This window comes from Salvelinus sp. IW2-2015, linkage group LG2, assembly GCF_002910315.2.
Source record: "Salvelinus sp. IW2-2015 linkage group LG2, ASM291031v2, whole genome shotgun sequence".
NCBI classification, from domain to species: domain Eukaryota; kingdom Metazoa; phylum Chordata; class Actinopteri; order Salmoniformes; family Salmonidae; genus Salvelinus; species Salvelinus sp. IW2-2015.
The window spans coordinates 11,600,838-11,621,958 of record NC_036839.1 but is presented as its reverse complement, the minus strand read 5'-3'; the positions used below and the strand labels follow the sequence as shown (position 1 = coordinate 11,621,958).

The following is a 21,121-nucleotide window of genomic DNA, read 5'->3' as shown; positions in this document are numbered from 1 at the left end:
GCATGGTATCCTCAGACAGATAATATATTATATGTATCTCTTCTAATAATCTCTTCTATTCTCAGCGCTTTCCATGTTCGTGTGACAACGTTTTACCATGTTCGAGCCAGGCTACTTTTAGACTCCTGCTTGTTCCTGTGCATGCAGCGACTCTAATCAGTCAGGGGAAAACAAGGGTTGTCTGCTCAGCCACTGACATGTTTATTAAACATTCCTGTACACCACACGCAATCAGGGAACCCTTCCGATCTCCTACTATACACACACAGACACGCAGGCAAGCGCATGCACGCCCACACACAAACACACCCACCCACACACCCACACACACTCACATGCAACTATACACACATGCGCAGGCAAGCGCACGAACGCGAACAAACACACCCACCCACACACATGCAACTATACACACACACACGCCGGCAAGCAAACGCGATCAAGACAGGGAGGCTATACTTGAGGACAACACAGGATAACAAGATAATTGAAGTGGGGCAGGACAGGCAAGCTTTGGTTTCACATTCCCTCAAATGACCATAGAGAGAGTTATTAGAAAAGGGAATTAAAAAAACAGACCTGGGTTGAAATAGTACTTGAAATCTTTCAAATATGTTAAGTGTTTGCTCTAGCCTGCCTAGAGTGCCAGATGGGCAGGGTTTATCATTTTGGGACTATMCTATTGGTTCKATTGCACCAGGCAAGCTCAATCGAGCACAGAGAAAGTATTTGAAATGATTTAGAATAGTGCTTGAACTSAGGTCTGCCAGAGAATGGTGAAAGCCACTGCCACAGGGTGCTGCTGTGCTCTGCTCTGTTTCAGCCAGATGCTGTTTGCTTATACCCACAGGGACACGCAACACAAATCCACACAGATGATCTCATCTTATGACCTCTCAACTATTCATTAACATCTCGCACTGTAAATTATGCCGCGCTGGGTATTCTGACGACCATGTTTAGTCACGCAACAGTTTCAATTTGAACTCTAGAGGGGAGTTATGCGATGTTCACTGCACTTTTTGTCTACCCTTTGCWATGCACATTTGGCTTCCTTCTCATTGACTGCCATCGAGATATATAACTTAAAGTGAAAGTATTCCCAGGCTAAGTAAAAGCCCAGCATCAGGAGAGAATGACGCTATTGGATATTTCAGAGACCCTCCATACTTTGGATGAAACAGTTCACAAAACCTCCTCTTCCTCCTTGAAGATGGCCTGCTGTCGTGATATAGGCTGACAGAGTGACAGTGGTGTATCTTCCCCTGGAACCCAACATGCCTGTCTCTTGTACAGTGTGGGTCTTGTCTCCATTGGAGCTAGGGGTTGAGGGCAGGAACATGGGCGGATCAGAACATTGGTTAACATGAGTGTCTTTCTGTGTGTCTTGTGTACAGGTGATGGACTGGATAGAGAACCACGGAGAGGCATTCCTCAGCAAACACACAGGCGTGGGCAAGTCCCTCCACCGCGCCAGGGCACTGCAGAAACGGCACGACGACTTTGAGGAGGTGGCACAGGTGAGAGTACCACTATGTGTGCCGATGAGGACATGTTAATAGTGCTAATGGTTTGTCGTTGGTCATATCCTGGTGGGAATCTCCTCCCCACATTGTTGAGTAGGCTCCGGGGTGAGTTCCCCCTAGGWACAGATCTAGGATCAGCCTCCCCTCTCCCAATCCTAACCTTYACCACTAGTGGGGGAAATACAAAGCTGACCAAGATTATCGTGTATGGGCAACTTCCCCCTACTCTGTTGAGGCTGTGGATGGCATTTTTAGATTGAAATGCCTCATCAACTGTAGCCTGGGTACCAGTCTCTTTAGCAATCTTCAAATATGAACATGCTATCATTAATGAGCTCGAGGAGATCAGAGGATTTGAACCTTATTCGATAACCCTCGCAGGTATCTCCCAATCACAATGTTTATGCATGTTAGACTGATAGAACATTCTCCTATCCTAATTCATACATTTGATTGGAAACATTTTAACATTGGYCATTCTGACGTAATACATTTCATTGTGAACATAAATATTCGGCGTGGGGAGAATAGAGGAATCCTTGTTTATTGCATTTCTACCACCAGCCAATGTGATCACATCACACCAGAGAAGCTCTGGCCATTCAAACTTCCCAGCCAGTTCATTGTGAACGCTGTAGCCTATTTTATATRCAGCAAGCAAGKGCAAGGTGCTRCTTTCCTCATATATATACAGTATATACTGTATATATATTTCATCGCTCAAAATAAGGGACCAAACTATATTGCTACTTCTGGGACACGCATTGGGCTAGGCTGTCAATGGTGTGCGTACTGGTAGCGGAGTCAGGTGCAGGAGAGCAGAGAGTTGTGAACAGGCGCACACTTTATTGAGGCAGGAGAAACCAACAGACGGACGCCACTGCCTCAAAACGTCCAACCAATTGGCAAAAGTGCAAAACGCGCAAACAGTCACAATAATTATGTTCAAACAAATAAACATACCTCGTGACAAAACACTGAATATACAAACACCAGTCTGGCGCAGCACAAAACAATTTCACACAAAGACATGAGGGGGAACAGAGGAATAAATACATGCAGTGTCATTGGGGAATGAAAACCAGGTGTGCAGGGAACAAGACAAAACAAATGGATAAATGAAAAATGGAGCGGCGATGGCTAGAAATCCGGCGACGTCGACCGCCGAACGCCGCCCGAACAAGGAGAGGAGCCGACTTCGGTGGAAGTCGTGACATAGGCTACTGGTTCAAGAGCTATAAGAGGAATAGAGAGAGGAAGAGAGAGAGAGAGGCCATTGGAGATGCCAGCCCGAGATGCATGAATTGTGCAAGAAGGGAACAGAGAAGTGTACTTTAGAAGTGAATTCATATGCTGGTCTATTAATCCACCATTCGTATGCTAGCCTATATACTTTAGCCTACCCTACTACAGTGAATTTAGACAACCACCACCTGTGCTATGCAAGCCAGAGACAAAACAGTATTTTGCTCTGACGCACGTTTTGTGCCAATGAATTCAAGTGGAACATCGCCAAATGCGTCAGTTGAATTAAATGTGCAATAGAAAAGAATAGTGCCTAGGCCTCTTTAATGAAAGCCTGGCTGTTGACGTAGGCAACAGATCGCAAAGCAGGGAATCCCCATTACCCGCTGAGCTCGTTTTTAGGAAATGGGAAGTTTACTTTCTCATCCATAAACACKTATCAAGTACACTATTATGATCACACTTCCTCAATTYAAATATTAGACCTATGGGGACACCTGTAGCCTATATTTAGCAGCCAATCATGAGTGATCAGTGTATCCTTTGATCGTCTAGATCTTCCTCTAGAATAAGTCACTTGTTTGGACAATAGTTTCATAACCCACTTCTCTAGTACTACTATAGCTGTCTCTCTCTCCCCCCTTCAAACTTTCCTTGTCAATTCTTTTGATAGGCAACATTATTTTAGCATTGTGCTATAATGTAGCCCTGTCTCTTATACACATCTAGATGTGTATAAGAGACAGGTGTGTGTGTGTGTGTGTGTGTGTGTGTGTGTGTGTGTGTGTGTGTGTGTGTGTTTGCTAATTCTCTCTATGTCTGTTCAGAAAGTTTCCTAAAGTAGCCTGTCTGGACTCCATATCTTAATAAGAGAGGAGGGACAAATAATATAAGCTTATTTTTTTGTTGTTGTTGTACGTAAGCAAGTCGTGCTTCTGTGGTTACACAGTGCCCCGTGGTGGCATAATGATCATCACATGTGCGAGGAATGAGGACAGTTGCGAGCTTTGCATTTCTTTCCTGCTTACTCCCTCTTGATTCTGGAAAATGTTGCAAACCTAAAAGCAGTACTTGCGAGATAATACAGATGTGAGGTTATAATTTGAGTCAGTTTGCTACTCCGGGAAATGTATCCTGCAGCAACTGCAGGAAATGTGAATAATGAACGGTTATTTTGGTCAGGGTTAATACGAAGTCGGAAGTCTGATTCAAAGTGGAAATTGCAAAACCTTTTTAAACCTGAAAAACTTTACAAGTTTTAAATTTTCTTCATTTCAGGAAAGTTTTCTTGCAACAGGTTGATCAAATTAAGATCCTACATCTGTATCTGATACCACCCGGCTTCCCAGCAAGATAGGAAAATGTTAGAATCACCAGGCACATTTCTTCCACTTTGCTAACTTCCTGAGTGTAACCATAGCAGCATGAGCCGTGACTAGTGATAACAGCAGTGCTTAGGGCTGAGTTTTAATGGTAAAAGGATGTGTAATCCGGGTATTACGGCAATATTTTAGCCCCTCCGATGATGGATTGGCTTGATTTGGGTCATACGGTTTGCCACTTTTTCAAGATGGACGACGTGTCTTTCTTCAGGGCAAGCCAAAGTCTGGGCCCTGTTCAAAACTAGTGCACTATATAGGGAATAGAGTGCCATTTGGGATGCAACCTGAGAGGCCGGTCCAGACTTAGATCTGAATATCAGACTCCACATTATTTATCCTATTTTCCACCAATTAAATTCTCTCTGGGGAAGTGTAAGAGATGAGGATGTTTAATTCACTCCTACTCCTGCAGAATGGATCAAATGGCTTACTGAATCAAATAAAGTGCTTCATATTGGAATATGTTAGATTTTAGCTCATTAAGATATGTACATATGGCACCATCATCTTCCCAAGACACCTTATCAAAGGAGATTGGCGCACAAGCCTTTATTTGATATTCTACATAATATATCATCGAGCAATTTATGAGGAATAAAATTAAAATATTTGTTTAGGCTGAGCCCTTCTTAATGGGACGAGAGAAAGAGAGAGAGAGGGCGAGAAAGAGAAAGAGGCTGAAAGAGAGGGCAAAAGAGAGAGGGCAAAAGAGAGATAGGGCGAGAAACAGAGAGAGGGCGAGAAAGAGAGAGAGGGCGAGAAAGAGAATGAGGCTGAAAGAGAGGGCAAAAGAGAGATAGGGAGGAAGTGAAAGGGTGAAAAAGAGAGATAGGACAAAAGAGAAAGGCACAGATTTAAAACAGGACACAGTAGAAGTGAGTGTCATGTCTAGGGCTAACACCATGTTTTAGAGGATGGACGACTTTGGGCTTGACTACAGTCTAAATCTACTGTTCAGAATCCTGCTTTTCCACTTCTGAAGGAAGAGTTGTGCATCACAGTTTATAGCCTCGAGACAAAGTAGTCCTTGGTACATTTGAGTCCACTGTCAACACCGTGCCCAGACAGATAGCCAGACAACCAGGACTTTGAGTTAAATAAGAGTCTCCCTACTCCCTCACAACCTATTTCTCACAATACCTTTGCCAATACCTCTTTCTCTTCATCTTCAACAGAAGTTTTTCCTCTTTCATATGGAGAGAGCGAGAAAGAGAGAGAGAGAGGCACAGAGCTTTTGTTTCTGGCATCATGCTCATAAAAGTCCTGCCGCGTTCAACAAGATTGAATGAAAGCGATACAGAGGAATCCAGCATAGTATTAAAAAAGACTAAGACAAAGATAGGGAAGGGAGGGAGGAGGGAGGAGGGAGGGAGGGAGGGAGGGAGGGATCCACGTCAGCCCAGCCAACTCTGTGAGGGGAAAGCCTGCATGGAGTTATTGATTTTCACGTCTCTGGAGGGAGAAGAGAAGACAGACCAAAGACAGAGAAGGAGTTCTTCTGATGGGATGAAATTTGTGTGCTGCCTAGACCTTCTGCTGCTGTGTGGAATACACCCAACGCACCACTTTGGCTCCGAAATGGCACCCTTTTCCCTATATAGGGCACTACTTTTGACCAGAGCCCTAWGGACCTTGGTCAAAAGTAGTGCTAAAACACAGCAGCGTTGCAGTTCTTGGCATAAACTGGTGCAGCTGGCACGTAACTACCATACCCRGTTCAAAGGCACTTAAATCTTTTGTCTTGCCCATTCACCCTCTGAATGGCACACATACACAATCCATGTCTCAATTGTCTCAAGGCTTTCAAATCCTTCTTTAACCTGTCTCCTCCCCTTCATCTACACTCATTGAAGTGGATTTAATGAGTGACATCAATATGGGATTATAGCTTTCATCTGGGTTCAWCAGTCTATGTGATGGAAAGAGCAGGTGTTGCTAATGTTTATAGACTCATTGTACACTGAGTGTATATGTGCCATTCAGAGGGTGAATGGGCAAGACAAAATATMTAAGTGTCTTTGGACAGGGTATGGTASTAGGTGCCAGGTGCATCGGTTTGTGTCAAGAACTACAACGATGCTGGGTTTTCAACCGTTTCCAGTTTGTATCAAGAATGGGTCCACCACCCAAAGGACATCCAGCCAACTTGAAACAACTGTGGGAAGCATTGGAGCCAACATGGTCCAGCATCCCTGTGGAACGCTTTCAACACCTTGTATAGTCCATGCCCCAACAAATCTAGGCTGTTCTGAAGTCAAAAAGGGGTTTGCAACTCAATATTAGTAAGGTGTTCCTAATGTTTTGTACAATCAGCTTATATATGGACGCTCCAAATGTAATCCTGTTMACTGTATCCATGTCCATTGAATTGACCCTTCATTGTACGCCGTATAATGCGCTGACCCTCTCTATTCACTGGGAATAAATTCGATTTGAGCCAGAGCTAATGCCAATGTGACACAGAGACTGTGTGTYAAAGTGGGATTCTGCTTTATTTGGAAAAAATTGATGGATTGGGATATTTTGACGGCGTGAAAAAGGCAGACACGGCAGATAAGGAGATAGATACGGTAGGAGTTTATTTACGTGACTGTGATTATGATTTGGCCCATAGTGTCACATCTTCTCCAGGTAGTGGGTCACTGAGTCAGGGTCCGTCTCTATTCCTAAATGGACCAGGATGCATCACAAATGACARCCTATACCGTTTATAGTGCACTACRTTTGACCAGAGCTCTGCACTCTGGTCAAAGGTAGTGCACTATATAGGGAATAGGGTACCCTTTGGCCCAGTGAATGTGACTCACTGCCACGACCTTACAGAAGGTTACCAGGTCCCGAGCCATGGGGCCATCCCATCCCAACCGGATCAGCACAGTGTTATATGCTACGTGTTATCTAGCCATTCATCTGTCCTGCCCTAATGGCTGTTGCTTTACTGACTTGGTCTCCACTGCTGTGTCCATCCAGAGACCACACTTGTCCCCTGCCAGGCTGTGGGATTAGCACATATGGAAGATAGCCAGGGATTTACCATACCACTCTGCACCGATGGCCCTGCTGTATACGTGTGAATGGAACTGTTTTTGAGGCAGTTTAGTGGAGGCGCCAATCGGAGAGAGAGGTCCTGTCTGTCTCTGGCGGTGGAGGAGAGAGCGAGACATCAGAGGGCAGTAGTCAGTCAAAGCGTGCGGAGACAGAGTGCAGACAAACAGACACAATTRTCTACCAACTCAAGAGGCCTCAGCGTTGCAGTAGTCGGGCCCTGCAGAGAGCAGAGACTTTAGACAGATAGAGTTCTTTACCCGCTTGTGTTGTCCTCATCTAATTGAGCTGCTTGTCTTCTCTGGGTTCCAGAACACCTACACCAACGCAGACAAGCTCCTGGAGGCGGCCGAGCAGCTGGCCCAGACTGGGGAATGTGACCCGGAGGAGATCTACAAAGCAGCACGGCACCTGGAGGTCAGGATCCAAGACTTTGTKCGGCGGGTGGAGCAGAGGAAACTGCTGCTGGACATGTCGGTCTCCTTCCACACCCACACCAAAGAGGTAAGACATTTGACCCCCGACCCCTAACCTACATGACCTGCGGGATGGATCACGTTCTACTGTATGTCTGGGAAGTTCTGGGGTTCCCGGACACCTTTTCCTTTTTATTTATGCATAGTATGGTATGATAGAATGGGAGTGGATGTGGTAGGATGCAGTAGCCTTGTCGGTCTACCTTCAACACCCACACTAAAGATGCAAGAGCCCTGATCTGAAGGACCTTCAGGATGGTTTACTCTCTCTGTCTTCAAMAGCATAATGGGGTCTAGTGACCTTTGTTTTGAAGTGGATTTTTCTSAGACTGTACTGAAATCAGACAGGGAGACAGGTAAGGAAGTGGAAGAAACAAGGTAGAGGGGTGGCGCCGGGGATTGAACCCCAGGCTTTGGTGGGGAGTGCAAACATGTGCATAAAGTAAGAGTGGTTATCACTAGACCACGGGCTCTGCAATACTACCCCTTCTTTATGCATGTACAAAATATTACCGTAAGTGGCAGTGGATGTGGTTGGGTTTAAGATGCAGTAAGTTGGCAAGGGGTTGCGGKTCGAGTTAATGCAGCCTCAGATGCCCGTCTGTGAGTGTCACTGATCACTGCAGATAGACCGACAGGGCAGACATACAAGTCCTTAAGAGAGGATCACACCAAGATTACTAAGGTATGCAGGGAGTCTTTGCTCTACTTAGCGCAGCCTGATCCATGCCAGTTGTGAGCCAGCCAAGGGCTAAACTGGAGACTTCAGGAAGACAGTGTGGGTGTCCCCCAAATTGCACCCTATTCCCTATATAGTGCACTACTATAGCCCATATCCCTGGTCAAAAGAAGTGTGCTAGAAAATGAATAAAGGTGCCCACCATCTCCCCTCTACAAATGGCTATACCTTGAACCTTATTTTGTGATGTTACAGTGATCTATGAGAGGCAGTGGGGATGTGGCTTTAGGAGTCGCAGCTGCTCCGCACAGCGTGGAGCAGAGGGTGACTAGGGAGAGTGATTGATGAAGCATCTTAGCGGCTCAGTCTCACTGATGGGAAAGGAAACGCTCAGATTGAGYAAATATAGTGGTCAAAATGGCAATGATTTGAAAGTGGCTCATTTTACGGGCATGTATACAGCTGATATTACACTTTGCTACTTTTTTTAAGCCTAAGTCTCCACCTTGTACTATTTCCAACAGCTACTCCCTAATCTTTTGCAAAGCCTATTTGGTTGGAGTAATTGACTGGCTGGCTCCCGGCTACATGATCCAGTATGGTAGATTGCTTATGGATGATGGGATCTGTGGGATCACTCTGGCAGTCAACAGTAGATATTTTTATTGGAGTTAAGCAAAGGGAAGTGGTAATTCTGTGGGACACCAGAGCTGGATATGAAGTAGCGGTCACACAGAACATGCCTGTTAACAGTGACCGACGGGGCCACTTGGCCCCAAGAAGTGGCCTCCACTTGGACAGCTCAGGGCTGCATCCCAAATAGCACCTTATTCCCTACCTAATGGACTAATTTTGACCAAAGCCTCTAGTCAAAAGTAGTGCACTATGTAGGGAATAGGTATTTGGGATGTAGACCATGAAACGTTGGACTCTGATAGAACAGAAAAAAAATATTTGGCTTTAAGGGGCTTTGAGAGCTTGGCTTGAAGATGCAAACAAACGTATGCCAAGAATGGCCTGAGATAAGACTCCTAGGGTTTGAGTGTTATCCTGAAAGCCAAGGCCACATCCATGATTAATGTAGAGACCAATGCTGCATCCCAAATGGKACCCTATTCCCTATAGTGTACTACTTTTGACCGGAGCCCTATTGCACTGATCAATAGTGCACTACATAGGGAATAAGGAGACMTTTGGGACACAGTCCAAACCCCACTTTATAGGGCTGGTCAGTAGTAGTAGCCCACTAGAGGAGATGGCATTACTTTTTAAAAGCCTAATGACACGACATGGTCAAATTGGCAAGGGCACACTCACTGCATCGGATGTGTCGCTAATGCCAAAAAATCAACACTGGCTCAACTGACAATTACCGACAACTTTTAACCTTGGTGTTTCCTGTCAAGAGGAAGTTTTGTCGATTTTGTATATTCTCATCTCACGTAAATCAAAACGATGCGCTCCGCCCAAGCATTTTTGATTTTACGAAGGCGTAGTCACTCCTTACCCCTCTGTAAAGTATGACCAGAGGTATCTTTTTCATTTTCCTAATCCGTTGTCTCCTCGGCTGCGTCCGCCTTCAGCTTGCGCTTGTGTTTTTGCCTTTATATCAATTGGCATTTAATATACTTTCTACCAGAGCCACAGAAAGCAGCAATTAGCTTACAAGAAGGAATGCTTGTGGCTGCTGTGCCGTGCAGGAAGAGGGTAATTTCCATTCTGGAGAATGGTCTACATGGAGACATACTGTAGGGTGCATCCCAAATGGCACCCCATTCCGCCTTGCCATAGGGGTCTGGTCAAAAGTAGTGCACTATAATAGGGAATAGGGTGCCATTTGGGACGCCATCGTGCTGGTCTTCGGCAGGCTTGCTGGGRGGCTGACTGAGTGCTAGGTCGAGCTGCACCATCAAACAGACGAGGAAAGCAATCAGAGCCGTGATTTAGCAGTCACAGAGAGGACTGTTGGGAAGCCTCTGTCTGTCRGCCACATGGTTGTGACACAGAAAGAGAAACGGCTGTCCCAAATGGCGCCCTATTCCCTATATAGTGCACTACATTTGACCAGGGCCCGTAGGCACACTGTATGCTCTTAGAGAATGTTATCAGTGCCTTTTGATTGCCCCAAATTCATTTCCAACAGGCGTTTTAGTGTTTGGTATTACAAATATAGTGTAAATGTAGTAACTTACAATTACACCTGTTGGAATGTCTTACCTCATTTCCGGGTTAAATTAGATAATGAGATATTGACATTCAGCTAATTTTACTCCTGGCTCATGGATGAACAAACACAATGAATGAAAGCATCTGTAGAATAGAAGTCACAGGATATTCCTAGCTCATATGCTTAACATTTAGAAGTATGGCATATATGTATATGTGTATAGTCTATTAAAATACTACAAAGCCAGGAATCCTGTAATATTGTAATAGACTGTATTGTAATAGCCCAGAATTACAACTGCTGTGACACAACCTATTTCACCCTAATCCCATGTCTGAACTCTGGTTTATGGTGAAATCAGTGTGTAAGTGTGAAGTGTGTGTTTGTACTGTATATTCTGTTACAGTAATCCAAACCCGGGATTACAACTGCTGTGTCACAACCTATTTTATCCTAATTCAGGTTTATGGTGAAATCTGTGTGTAAGTGTGTGGTAGCTGTTTGTGTGTGTCATGCCCAGTGCAGCACAGCACAGCCAGGATCCTTCAGCTAGAGCAGGAGTCACACAGAGAAGCACGTTCAATTCTGAGCGTGCTCAGTTCAGTCATGGGGAGCCGTTACCATGGGAACCACCGAGACGGCAACCTCTGCTTTTTGGATTTTGTTAACCCTTTGAGACTCAGAGAGAATTCCATCTGTATCTGTATGATATGATAGGTTCTTGTGAAAATGATGGCAGTGGTTTTGTCCCAAATGGGACCCTATTCCCTATATAGTGCACTACTGTTGACCGGAGCCCTATATGGGAGAATGGTCTACATGGAGACATACTGTAGRGTGCATCCCAAATGGCACCCCATTCCGCCTTYCCATGGGGTCTGGTCAAAAGTAGTGCACTATATAGGGAATAAGGTGCCATTTGGGATGCATACAGTATGTCACTAGAGAGAGATGACATTCTTAATATCTTGGAAGGTGTTTTTGTGGTTCCTGGCATACAATTTGTCTGTTAGTGTTTTTTTCATTTAGTCATTTTGTTACTTGTAAGATACATTGTATCTGATGATTCAATGATTAGCTTGTTTTCTCCCTCACTGCCATGCTTTAAACAACACTTGAAGTGCTCTTGTTGTAGTGCTCTCCATCCTCCAATTATCTATTGATGAACACTTTAAAAAAAAAGTAATTTAACTAGGCAAGTCAGTTAAGAACCAATTCTTATTTTACAATGACTGCCTACCCCGGCCAAACCCTCCCCTAACCCGGACGACGCCCTATGGGACTCCCGATCACGGCCGGTTGTGTTACAGCCCGGGATCGAACCAGGGTCATGCAGACATGCAGTGCCTTAGCCCATTGCGCCACTTGGGAGTCACTTAGCAATCAGTAAATCCAAGCATTGTTTTATGGCTGGCTGCACTACTGTTGAACTGTTGTTATTTTCATGGCAAAAATAATTTAACTCTAGATACGAGAAACTTAAATGAGGGAAACGAATTTCCAACATATGCATACACGTGCGTGCGCACACACACACACACACACACACACACACACACACACACACACACACACACACACANACACACACACACACACACACACACACACACACACACACACACACACACACACATACACAAACACAGACTTCTCTGAGAGTGTGAAAAGGGCAGAGCAGCATCACGATTACCATAATGTCCTATGAATATGCGTTTGAGGAACAGCAGGCCTAGCAGACCACAGCTATGTCCACAAAGGGTTTATGTAAATTAAGAACATCAACAGTGCATCGCAGTAGAGCTCTAACTACTAACAGTGAAAGAGGTTTGCATCCCAAATGGCACCCTATTCCCTATACAGTGCACTACTTTTGACCAGAACCTTAAGGGCCCCGGTCAAAAGTAGTGCACCCTATAGGGAATAGGGTGCCATTTGGGACGTGCACAAAGTCTTGCCAAGCTAGTGTATGGACGGATGCTGAAAAGATGACAAAGCAGATGCTGAACTTTGCGGTTAATTTCCGCCTTAACACAATCGAACATCTCCTGCCAATTTACTCGGATTATGCTTCAGGTGTTGTGTGTAATTGTATTTCAAGCTTCTGTTCCCTAACTGAAATATTAAAGTGCCGGTTCATCTTGCTCTGTGAAAAATCACTATAGCTTGAAGAATGGAAGTCTATTTTAGGTGTGTTTGGGGAGCAGTTTGCTAATTGTGGAGATGGAAATGGATTTTCTTCCCCGCTGTCAAACAATTAGTCTAAAGAGAAAGATATGCTGCGTATGTATTGTGCATATGAAGCAAAAACCTGAAGTTAGTCTATTTTGACTAAGCAATTGCGTTACTTTGACATAGTGGTTCAGTTGTCCTCAACATTGCACATGTTGTATCTGTTGACACGCTTTCCCACAAGGTGTGGGTATGTTGTGTACTGTAGTGTTAAATCTCTCTCTCTCTCTCTCTCTCACTCGTTCTCCATCCAACCCTCCTCCCTGCCTCTCTCTCCGCCCTCTCCCTCCTCCCTCCTGTCTCTCCAACCTTTCTCCCTTCCTCTCTCACATTTTCAATTCAATTCAAGGGCTTTATTGGCATGGGAAACATGTGTTAACATTGCCAAAGCAAGTGATGTAGATAATAAACAAAAGTGAAATAAACAATAAAAGTGAACAGTAAACATGACACTCACAGAAGTTCTGAAAGAATAAAGACATGTGAAATGTCATATTATGTCCATATACAGTGTTGCAACGATGTGCAAATAGTTAAAGTACGAAASGGAAAATAAAGAAACATAAATATGGGTTGTATTTACAATGGTGTTTGTTCTTCACTGGTTGCCCTTTTCTTGTGGCAACAGGTCACAAATCTTGCTGCTGTGATGGCACACTGTGGCATTTCACCCAGTAGATATGGGAGTTCATCAACATTGGGTTTGTTTTCGAATTCATTGTGGATCTGTGTAATCTGAGGGAAATATGTGTCTCTAATATGGTCATACGTTTGGCAGGAGGTTAGGAAGTGCAGCTCAGTTTCCACCTCATTTTGTGGGCAGTGTGCACATAGCCTGTCTTCTCTTGAGAGCCAGGTCTGCCTACGGCGGACTTTCTCAATAGCAAGGCTATGCTCACTGAGTCTGTACATAGTCAAAGTTTTCCTTAAGTTTGGGTCAGTCACAGTGGTCAGGTATTCGGCCACTGTGTACTCTCTGTTTAGGGCCGAATAGCATTCTAGTTTGCTCTGTTTTTTTGTTAATTCTTTCCAATGTGTCAAGTAAGTATCTTTTTATTTTCTCTTGATTTGGTTGGGTCTAATTGTGTTGCTGTCTCTCTCTCATCCCTCTCTCTCACCTTCCCTCCCTCCAGTTGTGGACATGGATGGAGGATCTCCAGAAGGAGCTGRTGGAGGAGGTGTGTTCAGACTCGGTGGAGTCAGTCCAGGAGCTCATCAAGCAGTTCCAGCAGCAGCAGACGGCCACGCTGGAGGCTACGCTCAACGTCATCAAGGAGGGAGAGGACCTCATCCAGCAGCTCAGGTCAGTGCTGATCTTGGATCAGTTGAGCCTTTTAACCACTACCGGTTAAGGTTTGGATTGGGGAAGGGAAAGCTGATCCCAGAAACTTCCCCCGGAATGTGTTACAGCCCAGCAGGGGGCGGTGGGGCTGATCCTACATCAGCGCTCATACTGGGCCTGATTTCATAAYTCATCTGAGTATGAGTGCTGATCTAGGAATTTTGGAATTGACTCCCATTCAACTCATGAGTTGAAAATCTGATTTAATTGGCCAAACCCCACAGGAAGTATAATTTTAATTMGAGTTTGACTGACAGGAAGTAGAATTGAAMTCAGTGCAATTCAAAGAAATTCCACCCAGTCATAGAACATGAGAGTTTCATTGAATCTGACAGGTCACACTTTCAGATAACAAAGAATATAGCACTTTTTTATTTATTTATTTAAAGTCAGTTAAGAACAAATTCTTATTTTGAATGACGGCCTAGGAACAGTGGGTWAACTGTCTTGTTCAGGGGCAGAATGACAGATTTGTACCTTGTCAGCTCAGGGATTCAATCTTGCAACCTTTCGGTTACTAGTKRAACACTCTAACCACTAGGCTACCTGCCAACCCAGGTAGCCTTGGATGTTCTATGTACAAGATGTACTGTATATTTGTATAGACTACACCTAATATAGAATAGAATAGGCATTTGAATTTCATTGAATTTCACTGAATTGTATTGTATTTCCTTTCATTCAAATTCGAATTCTGTATTCGGTTTACTACTTCAATTCAAATTCGATTCATATTCAAGAATTGAATTGGAATTTATGAGGCATTCTCAAATCAGTTCTGAATTGAGCCCAACCCTGGTGTAAGAGTACACGGACAGGGGGAACCTGATCCTAAATTATCACTCCTACTCTGAGAAACTTTATGAATGGCCCAGATCTAGGAACAGTTTTGCCTTTCACATCGTAATGAAGAAGATTACACGGACAGGGGGTACCTGATCCTAGATCAGCACTTGATTTATGAATTACTGTAATGTATTGTCAAGAGTGATGGAAATAATAATAATAATAATACCATTTCACTGCAGTCATCAAAACACACTCACTTGTTTTATGGGCCTCGGGTCCTTGTGTCAAGAGGGTCAGAGGGTCAAGAGGGTCAGACCATTAGACTTCCACACTATAAGTTCAATACTACATGGTGATAGGTGTTARGTGGTGATAGGTGTTCCCGAGTGGRGCAGCTGTCTAAGGCACTGCATCTCAGTTCTAGAGGCGTCACTACAGACCCTGGTTCAATCCCGGGCTGTATCACAAAGTGGCGTMATCGGGTGTWCCATAGGGCTGCGCACAATCGGCCRAGCGTCGTCCGGGTTAGGYGAGGGTTTGTACGGGGTAGGCAGCCATTGTAAATAAGAATTTGTTCTTAACTGACTTGCCTAGTTAAGTAAAAATGTTTGCTCATCCACTCCAAGGGCAGGTGTGTTAAAGTGCCTTTACAGTGAGGAGAATTGGATTATTCCGTTTCTGACATATTTTACAACCTCCCTTATTGAACACTAACACCATGACAAGAACACTCTGTTGCTCCTATTTTGCTCGTTATATTTTATGTTGTCCCAAATGGCACCCTATTCCCTATATAGTGCACTACTTTTGAACAGACTCCTAGTGCCGCATTTCCAGGGAGACTCCCCCCCGACACCAGTGTGTTATGTTAATGTGAACTCTAGTGTAATTGTGTTTCCAATCGGAGTGTGACACTAAGAACTTGGGGAGAGCAGAATCAACAACCTCTGCATCATTAAGACAGCTGCTTTGTGAGAAGGTGTTAAAGTTCACAGTTGGCCATTGTTATGTAAATGACATCAGTAATGTACCAATGGCCTGGGGTGGCTGGGCTGCAAGTTAGAGCAGGTCAGCCGGAGCCATGGCCCAGTGAGACACGGGAGCAGTCCCGCGTAGATGGAAACAGAAAAGTCTGAGCCTTTTGGGTAAATCCTGAATGGAAATGCGCCACTAGGAGCCCTGGTCAAAAAGTAGTGCGCAGTAAAGGGAATAGGGTGCCATTTGAGTTGCTCCCTTAGTACTACCCATCTCACAGCTCAGGGTTTCTCTCTGTCTCTCTCTCTCTCTGTCTCTCTCTCTCTGTCTCTCTCTCTCTGTCTCTCTCTCTCTGTCTCTCTCTGTCTCTCTCTCTCTCTCTGCCTCTCTCTCTCTCATGTACTTTATTGACATGAAAAGTTAGAAACTTACATTGTCAACACAAGCAAAGCAATAACCCCAACAATCCCTCCCTCCCTCCCTCTCTCTCGCCCCCTCTCAATTCAAGGGCTTTATTGGCATTGGAAACATATGTTAACATTGCCAAAGCAAGTGAAGTAGATAATAAACAAAAGTGAAATAAACAATAAAAATGAACAGTAAACATGACACTCACAGAATTTCCAAAAGAATAAAGACATTTCAAATGTCATATTATGTCTATATATGTTGTTGTAACGATGGGCAAATAGTTAAAGTACAAAAGGGAAAATAAATAAACATAAATATGGGTTGTATTTACAATGGTGTTTGTTCTTCACTGGTTGCCCTTTTCTTGTGGCAACAGGTCACAAATCTTGCTGCTCTCTCTCTCTCTCTCTCTCTCTCTCTCTCTCTCCCCCTCCAGGGACGCTGCCATGTCCACCAACAAGATGCCCCACAACAGCTCCATCGCCCACATCGAGAGTGTCCTGCAGCAGCTGGACGAGGCCCAGGGCCAGATGGAGGAGCTGTTCCATGAGAGGAAGATCAAGCTGGACATCTTCCTGCAGCTACGCATTTTTGAGCAGTACACCATCGAGGTGAGAGGCACCAGAGGCCGGGGGGTGGGGGTCAAGGGAAAGGAGGGGGAGAGGGGGGACGGTCTGTGCGTGGGGGTGGCTGGGTGTGTGCCAACGGCGGTGCCGTTTAAGTTCAGGGAGGACGATACATTTTTTTTATGAGCATGGCCTTATTTTTATTACACATTTTCCCCGATACCCATCATAAGGTTGCTACAACCTAGCCTACAAATTAAAGTTTACAACGTAGGTGCACAGGTCAGGAGAAAAAWGTGAGTAATCAACATGACAGACAGTGACACATTCAATACCGCCTTGCACGCTATTGCCTGCATCTAGCTGATCTAGGGTGTAAACACTAGTCCAAACAGTTGCAAACCGAGAGTTTCTATTGGACAAATTCAGGTATGTTTATCCCCTTTTCGTTCTGTTTTCTTCCGTCTAAGAAACGTTTTTCAACAGAATCGGCGGAATGAATACACCCCTGATCCCCGCAAAGTTCACTTTCATAGCAGCCACCAACAAACAGCATGARCACTTTGCTCGTTGTATAATTCCTTCTCGCATCTATACGCTCTCCTCCTCTCAGCTTTTCCCTTCGTTTGTGGACCTCATTCCACAACACAACAGGCGAAAAAAAACTCCAAGCCAAACTTTCATTTAATTTCATAACCACTAACCCCTACACACAGCCTACATCGTTATCACTATATTAGCTAACGTCCTAGTCAACATAGCTACTAGAACTAATGCGTTAGTAAATCCGCTACAGTCATGCAGTACAGTGTACAGCATGTAGTTTAGCAGATACACTGGTGGGTACCGGTGGRAATAAATGAATACAACCAAACGTTTACCTTGACTTGGAAGAGTTCCAGTGTTGGATAGCCATAGCCATCTAGCTAACCTAGAATCCTTCTCTGTTTTCAGCCGGTTGTATGAGTAGGCGAAACTAACTAGCTACATTCGCTAGAAAAGTCAGTGAAAGTGGAAAAAAATTATACAAAAAATAAACTCAGCAAAAAAAAGAAACGTCCTCTCACTGTCAACTGCGTTTATTTTCAGCAAACTTAACATGTGTAAGTATTTGTATGAGCATAGCAAGATTCAACAACTGAGACATGGCTGGTGGCATTGTCATGCTGYAGGGTCATGTCAGGATGAGCCTGCAGGAAGGGTACCACATGAGGGAGGAGGATGTCTTCCCTGTAACGCACAACGTCGAGATTGCCTGCAATGACAACGGGGCTCAGCCCGATGATGCTGTGACACACAGTCCCAGACCAGACGCACCCTCCACCTTCAAATCGATCCCGCTCCAGAGTACAGGCCTCGTCATGTAACGCTCATTTCCTTCAACGATAAACAAATTGACACCATCACCCCTGAGTGAGCAACAAAAACCTCGGACTCGTCAGTGAAGAGCACTTTTTGCCAATTCCCTGTCTGGTCCAGCGACGGTAGGTTTGTGCCGGTGATTGTCTGGTGAGGACCTGCCTTACAACAGGCCTACAAGCCCTCAGTCCAGCCTCTCTCAGCCTAATTGCGGACAGTCTGAGCAGTGATGGAGGGATGTGTGCATTCCTGGTGTAACTCAGGCAGTGTTGTTGCCATCCTGTACCTGTTCGTAGGTGTGATGTTCGGATGTACCGATCCTGTTGCAGGTGTTGTTACACGGGGTCGCTGCCACTGCGACGACGATCAGCTGTCCTTCCTGTCTCCCTGTAGTGCTGTTTTTAGGCGTCTGCACAGTACGGACATTGCAATTTATTGCCCTGGCCACATCATGCCTCCTTGCAGCATGTGCCTAAGGCACGTCCACACAGATGAGCAGGGATCCTGGGCATATTTCCTTTTGGTCGTTTTTTTTTCTTTTGGTTGACTCTTTTGCTTTTGGAGTCAGTAGAAAGGCCTCTTTAGTGTCCTAATGTTTTCATAACTGTGACCTTCAATTGCAGTGGCATTGATTCATTAATTGTTTTATGGTTCATTGAACAGCATGGGAAACAGTGTTTTAAACCCCTTTACAATGAAGATCTGTGAAAGTTATTTTGGATTTTACAATTTATCTTTGAAAGACAGGGTCCTGGTTTATTTTTTTGCTGAGTTTAGCTAACCCCTTCTCTCTTTTCTCACTCTCTCTCTCTTGCTTCTCCTTCATTGTTGAAGAAGAAATTAAGTTGTTCAATTTGTTAGCTAGCTGTAGCTTATGCTCTAAGTACTAGGATTTATTTGCTGATCCTTTGATTGGGTGGACAACAAGAGGTTTGATAAGTTTGGAGGACATCCTCTGGAAGTTGTCATAATTACTGTGTACGTCTACGGAAGGGGGTGAGAACCATGAGCCTCCTAGGTTTTGTATTGAAGTCAATGTACCCGGAGGAGGACAGAAGCTAGCTGTCCTCTGGCTACACCATGGTGCTACCCTACAGAGTGCTGTTGAGGCTACTGTAGACCTTCATTGCAAAACAGTGTGTTTTAATCAATTATTTGGTGACATGAGTATATTTAGTATAGTTTTACCTGAAAATTATAACTTTTTTAATGTTTCAATATTTGTATTTTTCTGAAATTCACTGAGGAGGATGGTCCTCCCCTTTCTCTTATGAGGAGCCTCCACTACGTGTGTGTACGTGCATACGTACGTGTGTGTGCTTGTTTGCATGTGTGGGTGTGTGTGTGTGTGCGCATGAGAATGTGTTCGTGTGTTTGTGAGATGGCATCTGCTGGCCACACAGTAATCTAATGATATTAGCTTAAGAGAGAGACCTAATGTCAGTTGACTTTGATAGATAACTGTCTATGCAGTCCCTGATGAGGTCTAGGCCTCCACTGAACTGCAGTGTGGAGCAGTGTTGCTCTTTAGTATGTCCTAGGCCGAGACGTGCCGTGAATTACCAGTGGGTGTATCTAGGCTCTTACAGTTTCAGAAAAACATGGCATTATACCACAGTGAATAAAAGAAAGACTACCACTGGAACGTAAATGACCACAGTAGTAATTCACTTGGGGGGGGGGGTTTATTACCCAATGCTGTCATTAAGAACAATAATACTGGGAGAGCTGTATAGCTTCTATCCATGTAATGTACTGTATGTCCAGTGGAATAGCTTRGTTTGGTGTAGCTTCATCTTTCACAGTATCATCTGAGCTGCACATAACGACTTCATTTCATAATCGATAARACTCGGTCTCAGTGTGAGTACCTTGGCCCACACAGGTGCAACACTAACATCATTAACCTAGCCTGGCTGACCTCCCTGCAGGTGACGGCGGAGCTGGACTCGTGGAACGAGGACCTGCTGCGCCAGGTGAARGACTTCAACTCGGAGGACCTGACCCTGGCCGAGCAGCGGCTGCAGCGCCACACGGAGCGCAAGCTGGCCATGAACAACATGACCTTCGAGGTGATGCAGCAGGGACAGGACCTYCACCAGTACATCATGGAAGTCCAGGCKTCAGGTGAGAGATACTGAGACCAGACCAGAGCCGGTTACAAGGAAGGGAGGGAGGGAGAGTACATATTTTGAATAGCGGAAACCCTGTTACCGAGATTTACCGGGATTTACCAGCCAAAACCACTCCCTTTTCCCAGGATAAATAACTGCGAGAAACCGGTAAATTATAATAAATTATTTATATGAACAGCATGGRGTGAAATGAAACTGTTACATTATATGCGATGTCTAAATCTGGCTTCTCTATGGCCTCTGCATGATGAATGATCAACGCTCAGGGTGGGGACAGACAGCCCATCTCAGTATGAAGTGCAGTTCACAATGCATATGGACCTATCATGTCATCATGGTATTTTTTTTTTATTGTGACAGGTAGGCCTGCATTGTCTTCAGCATAGTCTTTGCTACAGTAATATAAAGACCGAATGCGCGTCTGATTTACCCATCTCTATCTGTCTTTCGGGTCACCTTATCTTTTAATCGTAAAGGTTTTACCTTTTTAAATTGCAGCTGCGGAGTTTTAAAACAGCCTATCAATCAAATATGGTTGCTTTAAATCAGTGCACGCGTGAAAGCTCTCGCAGTCTTTCTCTCTCTCCATCAACTCCATTCTAATTGCATCCAAAACAGACAATCCTGTTCTACATTGATATATAGCCCTATATATAGATGTCCTAGCCTACCTCTTTAGTACATACAGTAATACATTCAATGCAGTATTATCCTTATATGTATCTAATTAATGATGGGTTGTGCATAATAAGCTTCTAACTTACAACCTCTGTCTCTTGCCCAATACACACG

The 21,121-nt window shown here is 44.5% G+C and overlaps 1 protein-coding gene across 1 annotated transcript in view; it reads left to right on the top strand.

Annotated features, from left to right (window-relative positions):
- LOC111974350 (kalirin-like) overlaps window positions 1–21,121 on the top strand; it is a 334,940-nt gene that overhangs the window by 177,164 nt on the left and 136,655 nt on the right. The window contains 5 exon segments of the mRNA XM_070447056.1: window positions 1,398–1,520; window positions 7,511–7,702; window positions 13,886–14,055; window positions 16,706–16,880; window positions 20,126–20,321. Of these exon segments, the coding sequence (XP_070303157.1) occupies window positions 1,398–1,520; window positions 7,511–7,702; window positions 13,886–14,055; window positions 16,706–16,880; window positions 20,126–20,321 (856 nt within the window).